The sequence below is a fragment of the Polyodon spathula genome, unplaced genomic scaffold (assembly GCF_017654505.1).
Source record: "Polyodon spathula isolate WHYD16114869_AA unplaced genomic scaffold, ASM1765450v1 scaffolds_1902, whole genome shotgun sequence".
NCBI classification, from domain to species: Eukaryota; Metazoa; Chordata; class Actinopteri; order Acipenseriformes; family Polyodontidae; genus Polyodon; species Polyodon spathula.
This window is the reverse complement of record NW_024473377.1, coordinates 475-8726: the sequence shown is the minus strand read 5'-3', so window position 1 is coordinate 8726 and position 8252 is coordinate 475. Positions and strand designations below refer to the sequence as shown.

The 8252-nt window shown below is 38.8% G+C and overlaps 1 protein-coding gene across 1 annotated transcript; it reads right to left on the bottom strand.

Annotated features, from left to right (window-relative positions):
- Positions 1-28: 28 nt before the first annotated feature.
- LOC121310247 (rho guanine nucleotide exchange factor 33-like) lies at positions 29-7931 on the bottom strand (the record flags this gene model as incomplete). Its single annotated transcript, XM_041243548.1, has 7 exons — positions 29-894; positions 1255-1356; positions 2117-2265; positions 3261-3353; positions 3803-3910; positions 6678-6810; positions 7805-7931. Coding segments are annotated over 7 exons (1562 nt in total), but the record flags the coding sequence as incomplete, so codon positions are not given.
- Positions 7932-8252: the final 321 nt, after the last annotated feature.

The window sequence follows — 8252 nt, the reverse complement described above, 5'->3', positions numbered from 1 at the left end:
AATCAAAATTCCGGGGTAAAAATAAGTCAAGTAAATCTATAAGCCTATAACAAAAAATAATAACCAACATTTTGGGAGCGAGAACTATTTACCTTGTCTGATTCCCCCCTTGACGATTCTTCTTCTGCAGCTGCTCGGTTTTTGGTCTCCCGTTTCTGAGGGGGGTTGAGGCTTCTCTGGGGTTTTCGTGCAGCAGGCCCCTTGGGGGCAGGCGTCTCCAGCTTGATGTGCTGGCTGCCTCCACTGTTGTTACTCTGTGGGCTGTTACCAGGTGCGGTCTTGAAGTTGTCAGCATCAGATGCGGTGCAGGTGCTGTCTAGCTGGAGGCTGTTCAGTGACTTGCTTTTCCTCTGAACAGCCTGGACATCCATGTGCCTGTAGAGGCCTGGGTCCTCTGGAGAGAAAAGGGTCCTCCCTGACAGCTGACAGCCCAGCACGCAGGACCCGCTGGTGTAGTTCTTGGTGCTGATGAAGGCGATGTCCAGGCTGGAGTCCGAGGAGGCAGTGGAGCAGTTATCAAAGAGAGACGCATTCTGGAGAGAATCCCCGTCTTCTTCACACAGGCTCTCCAGGCCCAGCGGTTCCTCCTGGAGCAAGAAGCTGTCGTAGTCGGAAATACTCTTGCTGCTGGCCTGGAGGGCACCAAGGGGGCTGCAGGGGGATTTCTTGCAGGGCAGGTGCTCCAGGGAACCACTCTCTAGCTCAGTCTCGGAGATAACCTGCAGAGTGAGCAATCTCAATCTCTGTTCAATGTCAGGGCTGTAAAGTGCCTCTTGGTTGAGACTCTCTCCTTTGTCGTACTTCCTGCTGTCTGACAGCCAGTCATGTGGTCTTGTGCATTGGATTTGTTCCAATAACTTTTGCTTGCTTCTCTTTACCTGGGTTATCCTTGGTCTGTTAGATGAAAAAAAAACAAATGCAGGTAGATTCAATGTACTGTGATGGATTGAAACAAACAGGTCTCTCCGGGGTCTCTCAGTTTCTCAAGGCACTTTCTTCCAGTTTAGTTCTCAATTTGTATAATTTGATTTGTATAAAGGGCAAGAGAAGAATACAATATAGAATACATTATACAGAGTCTTCACTGTAACTGACAGTGTCTCAATAAAAAGAGGCTCGTATTTTTTTTAAACAATTTTCATTATGAAAAAATACAGAAAATCCATATTTTATATGCTGACAGTAACTCGAGTCACTTTCAGGATTTGATTTCACACAAATGTTTTGGTTCGTAACAATCAACAGACCACTTACATTACTGCAGAGCTAGGAGTGAATGTGGGTCCTATCTCTTCAGACTGAACTCCCCAGTCCCTGGAGCAGTCAGTAGACTTGCAAAGCTGTTTTAATGAAGACCTAACCAAAAAAAAAAAAAAAAAAAAACACAACATGCTAGAGATTATTAGATACAGTGCTTTTTTTAAAACGTTTTCCATTCCAGGTACAGTCCAAAGCACCTTTGACCATCATTCTATTCTGTGTTCTTGTGCATGTTTTAGCCTTTTAGTCTTGTTCCCCTTTCTTAACAGAGGTATTCTTACTGCAACACATAATTTTAAGTCCTGATTTCAAGAGTGACCATCACACTGTTGATTTGATGGACAAAGACAGCTGTGCCATCTGCCAATTCTGTTGTCAATTCAACGCTTGTCTTCTTTCTGTTCCTTAAGGATATTCTCTTCAAGTATTGCTCATCCTTGTTAGATAGCTTTTTGGGTCTTCCAGTTCTGGGTTTGTCAATTACAGATGATGTTTCTCTGTACTTGTTGATTATGTTTCAAATACCACACCTTGAAAATCGAATGATGCAAGCTATTTCACTCAATGTTTTTCCTTCTTTAGGCAAGTCAAGGTTGTTATAATAGTAGAAAATACTAGTGGAGGCTTTGAGTAAACTGTTGATGCTCATAATGCATCAGAGTAAAAAAATGCAACATGTCTAAGACTTTTGCACAGCAGTGTATATATGGAGCCAAACCATGTGATGTGTCATCTGTGTGGTGTGGAAGTTACAGGTGGGCAAGTTAACTGGAATGGCTCATCTAAGGATTATTTTTCAACAATCTATTTAAGAAAATCTTTGTAAACATTCAGTCAATAAAATACAAAGTATCACCTCTTTAAGTCTTTCCTGTCCTGAGTCAACAAGGCTTCATTATACTGAAGCAGCTGACTGCTCTGGGACACGAAGGATTGGAGCTGCTGGATACAGATCAGTAACAAGTAGTAATCAGGGTGCTCTGGATCAGTGTGTCTCAACAAGTTCTGCAACAGGAACACAAGATCACAATGATTTATACAGATTGCTGTACATTATGACAGTATCAGGGAAGCTTGCTTCTATTAAAGCATCTTCAGTTGTCATAGCAAAAACACACACTATACGTCCAAATAGAGTGTTAGAATATAACATTTAAAGAAAAACACGTATTTAGTGGTATAGCTTTAATAAAAAGCATTTCATTTTTTTTTTTTTATATACATGATGTTCAACAATGTATTTATTTTGTGGGTTTGTGTGCTATGTAGAAAAAGACATGGGGAAATTACATATTTATTTCATATTACATATGTTAATAAATGGTCAAGTACTTAATGGAAGATCTATCTAGAAGTAGTTATTTACAATGGCAGCCCTTACTACTATTCCAGCAAGACGAGATCCTCTTGTGGTACAGCTAAAGACGCACAGTGGAACCCTAGAGGCTCCGCCAGATCGGCACTCAAATCCTCACCTACAATGGCAGGTAGGTTGCGACTGATAGCGATATTGTGCAAAACAATGCAGGCAACAGATATTTTGCATCCCTGTGGCGGTTCCACACATAGATAATTCAGACAAGTGAGTCATCTCTTAAGTACCCCATTGATGTGTTATATGTGCATTAACATTAGAAGTCATTTGTGTGATTTTTGTTAAAAAAATAAATTTAAAAAGTAATATAAAACAAAATAAATAAATTATTTGTGTATTACTGTGATCTTATTTATTTTGTTAAATTGTTGTATCGTATAAAATGCCCTCTTCAAAAAAAAAAAAAAAAAAAAAAAAAACCTAGCCTACTTCCAAAAAATTTGATTATTTGTCATCTGAGATAAATGTAATCCAGCAGCATGACATCTAATAAAAAAAAAAAAAAAAAAACAGATTAGAATGATCCAGATAAAAGTAATCTCGATCACAAAACATAGGATTACAAAATCCAGATCATTTTGATCCAGATTGAAAATTTTGAAAAACCGGCTCCTGGAATCCTTACCTGTAATAGTGAAAGGTATTCTGGGATACGCTGCACTGGCTGAAGGAGCAGGGAGTGTAGGGAAGGTTGATGCTCCTCCCTTGAGACCTCTCCCTGTAACAGAACATAAAATGCTTCTGTTAGCTGCACCCATCTAGAAAAACTATTTCAATGGCATGAAGAGAGAATTCAGGGAGTGATGTCACCTGAGTGGCTTTCCTGCCTGATGGTTTTGGGAGCTTTAATTCTCTGGTAAAGTCCAGAAATACTGAGGCGATTCATTATTTTGTTTTTTATACATTGTAAAGCAGTGCCATGAAGGGACAGTTTAGTTTCTTTCTGTCTTTCTACTTTTCAACATTTAGTTGACGGACTCACATGGACAATTATTGTGTTATTGTGGAATAATGACAGCCAACCATTAACATGTTCTAGGGGAGAGGGCAAGCGATTTTCAGTGAAATGTGTTCCGTTAGCTTCTGTGATTCTCTGGGTTGGAAACACCTAGTATATACTGTAGTACTGAGTTTAACATTCACAATGTCTCAGTGGAATTACCATACCTCAAAAAGGCTTGTGGTTTTGCAGGAGCTGGAGCAGTACATGTTCACAACAGAAAGACATTCAGGCAACTCGTTCAGATATGCATTATAGTAATCAAGGAATTCACTCTGCAAAGCAAATTAGTAAAAAGAAAATTATAATGCAGTAGGCAGCAACCCTCCCGATTTGAGCAATTTCATGTGTGCTTCCTTTCCACACAGAACAGTTCTGATATTATTCACTTCTAAACTGCGCTCTTAATATCTTCTTATTGCATTGCTCGTCATGACGTCAGTAATTCTACTGCGGTCACTTTGTTACAGGCACTCTAGATAGTTCTGCATTACCCTATAGAAATAACTAATTTTGTTTCATAGAGTCGAATGCAACCTTCTCACTAAATTCCATACTGCGTTGTAGTTTTCCATATACTCTACTTTAAAAACTGACAAATTGAAAAATGTGGCATTTCAAAATCTAGCATGAAATACTGTACTACTATTATGGCTTCCGGTAGACTTTTGCAATGTCATTTTGTAGTTTCTTTGATTGCATTATGTTAAATAAAATATCAAAATGATGTTCAATATATAGTGGCAAACGGCAGGTATGTGAGGGCAGAGCTAGTAAATGGAGTAAATTAAGTCAGGTAGGTAACTAACAGTCTCAAAATGGCCATCTGGAAAAACTACAATCCCCAACAGCACTGGCAGGGTTGCAAGGAGGGGCTGACCCATATAAAAGGGGTCAAGCCACACCAGGAAGTGGAGAGGAAGTGAGGAGTGAAGGTTGGTAGTCTTGGTTATTTTGTGCTTGTGCTTGTTTGAGTTTCACTTATTTGACTTAGCGTGTATGGCCTGGACTGTTTGGATTTCCCTGCTGGCTGTTTAACCCTGATTTACTGAGAACCCGCACTGTTTTGTGTACAAGTTCTAATAACCCCTAAACACTTTGTCACAATATATACACATATACTGCTGCACAATGAAAACGCAATAATCTAAGTTTACATTTTAAATACTGAGCAGATAGGTTTGTTGATTTGTTTGAGTAGTATTATTCCTTGGGATAACAAAATACTGAGCTCAAGTCATGTGATTTCATAAAACCGGCAGGAGCTCAGTGTTTGGTATTTGAGTTGAGTTAAAATTGCCAAAATGAGCTGATTAAGAATCTGTATTAACAGCCATTCGAAAAGACATGATTTTAATTAATGCAAGAACATCGAAAGATACAACCATGCCCTGCTTGAGTAATGAAGATTGCCTGGTTGCTATCGGCATCATTGAAGGTGGCCTGTCTGTAAGAGAAGTTGTCCGGAGAATGAGATGTTCTGCTTCAACAATCAGCAGACTAGTACAAAGAAACCAGAAAACTGACTCTATGAGGGACAAGCCATGTCCTCCAAGGCAGAGAGTCACCACACGTGCCCAGGACCATCACATCCGACTGATCCATCTGCGTAATCGTTTTCAGGCTGCAGTGACTACAGCACGAAAAATTCCAGGAAGAAATAACCTGCACATCAGCAGAGTGACTGTAGCTCACTGTCTGCATGAAAATGATTTGCATGCTAAGGCCATTCAGGGGTAACATGCTAACAGCTGAGAGACGAAATTGCCATTTTTCATGGGCCAGAGAACATCTGCGGTGGAGGCAGAGAGAGTGGTGGAGTGTTTTATTCACCGATGAGTGATGCTTTGCCCTTGGCAGACCTGACGGAAGACAACGTGTGTGGAGATGTCCGGGTGAGCATTATGCTGACTGTTGTGTTGTTCAAGCCAACTGGTGGGGCGGTGGAAGTGTGATGATGTGGGGAGGAATCTCCTTTAACAAAAGAACGCCTTTGGTGCAGATTGAGGGCAACCTTACTGCTCAGTGATACATTGACGAAGTCCTTGAAGCAACAGTTTTTCCTGCAAACCAATCCGGAAGTGTAAATTTTCCAGCAGGACAATGCAAGACCACACAGTGCTAGGATTACAATTGCATGACTTCAAGAAAACAATGTCAAGGTATTGCCGTGGTCAGCTTTTTCTCCTTACCTGAGTCCAATAGAACATCTGTAGGAACAAATCATCCATCCACAGGAGTCTATGCATCAACGCTGCCAGATTTGTGTTAATGCTCAGGGAGGTCATACCCGATGCTAACTTTGCAATGTTTTCATTTTGACAGTGTGTCACAGTTTTATACTGAAAACTTATCATAATTCTTTGATCTGTATTGTTGTTCACATTTGTTGTGATTTTGTTTGATATCTATGTTTAAAATATTTGATTAAATTCATTAGACCCGGGTGTTGTGCTTTCTTTTGTGCATCAGTACATGCAGTGACCATCATTCTAGGTAATGCAAAACTTTTGGTCATAGCTGTAACAGTACAATAAGAGAAACTGACTTTACAAGGACACTTTACCACTCAGGGACCCTACTAATGAGTTTATTGAAGGAGAACCTTTACAGTAAACCTGAACATAGCTTATACTGCTCATAAAAAATGCCAGTTTTTAACTTTTCACTTAAGCAAAGGATTGTAATGCTTACAGTATGTCTTAAGGTATAGCACAGGTGACATCTCTGTTTTTACCTTTTTTTTAAACTAGAATGACCTGTTAAATCACGTACTGTATAATATCCAGGAGTGAAACTAAAACCTAAAAAATATAACTGTTTCACAACAAGTCAGCTTACACAGTAAAGTGTCAGAGGTGTGGAACTAAATTGACAATTTTTTTAAAGTAGTAAAGTAAAGTAGGCTACCTACTGTATTCAAGTGTCTGATTGGCCAGACAATGTAGATGTGTCAAATAAAACAAACAAACAAAATGTCTGGTAAGTAAGTATTGAGATAACTGTGTAAAAGCACAGACCAATTGTAAATTATGGCCATACCTCCTTGCTTGTTAACTTCATAAATATATCCCCCATGATGCCTTGCCACTGGCATTTCAAGACTCGGTCTTGCAGAATGTGAAGCAAATTCAGATGTTGTTGTATAAGGAATTTCAGAGAACTGGGGAAGGGTCTAATTTAAAAAAAGAATAATACATATAATCAATCTTTTTAATCATAACTTGTCTCCTGAGGGTAAAAAAAAAAAAAAAAAAAAAGCTAGATACAATCATATTCCTACTAAAGCTATATAAATCATGCCTAACTGTGTTACACATATCAGAAATATAATGAGCAAGTTCAATTGACATGTTCCACAGAAAATTGTTAATCTGATCTCCTATTATCATCATGCACATGGTCAGATCATATGCTTTTAGTAGATGTGCACACATTTCACTTGGTCACAAGTTGTGCAGAAGCTTATTCAGACACATTATTGCTTTCTTGGGCTGAACAAAAGAAACAGTCACTAAACACTAATCAATAGTTTGCTGAACTATTTCGGCTCCTCAATAGGCAAGCAGAACAATTATAAATATTTCCATAAACATGCCCACAAAATCAGAATACGAGATATATACAAAAATTAGGGTTAACTAGCACACGACCCTTTAATTTCATATCAACTTTCCGTACTTGCTACTTAGCATATAAATTACAGTATGTATGCACCTTAGTCATGCACATAGCCTTTTATCACCCTTACATACTGAACCTTTCTGTAATGTTGAACAGTTAATTAAACAATAAAGGGGGGTATCTAATGGAGATAATGAAATAATTCCACAGCTCAGAAAGGAGCTTATTTTTAAGCAAACATGTATTTTCCTAAAAAAATTAAATCACATCTGCTGCCATACAATGTTAGAGAGCTCTCTGCATGCCTCACAGTAAGGTAATCTGTTACTCTTTCGTTAGCTAGGTCATCAAGGGGTGGAGACAATTTCATTTGAGCAAGACTGCCTGTAACTGAGACCTTTCTTTAACCTAGTGTGGCATAAAATGGGTTTCTTTCTTTCAAAACTGCACATGTGACAATAACCCCTTAAATTATAAAGCCAAACTTCAACATGAAGCTATAGGCAGGGGCTGTTCCTGTTGATTTGCAATAAGCATCCACTCACCTTTTATCTTTGGCACGTATTGCTTCTGATCCATTAAAATGAATATTGGCCTTTAGCAATAATGACAGGTAGGACACATACACTCTCTCAGATTCCAGCAGCTCCAAAGCAGCATTCTGTCTCTTGTCTTTAAAACAAAAAAAGGTGGTAAAGTTAAACAGGTCATTCTATTGAGAAACAGGGCACCATTGTATAAATTGATTGCAAATATTTTGGAGGGCATTGAGTTTTACCTGTATTATAACAGACTCCCAGCATACTGGGGTTAATTTGAATAACATTTACCCCACCAGAAGACGCACCAGCTGGATTTTATTAAAAACATTTGATAGCACTGGAGAATCGCCCCGAAATGCATTAACCATAAGTGACTGATGCAATCCAGGTCATTTCCTAGGTATTGTAAAATGCTCTAAAAATACAGCTCTAGCTTACAGGTTGATCAAAT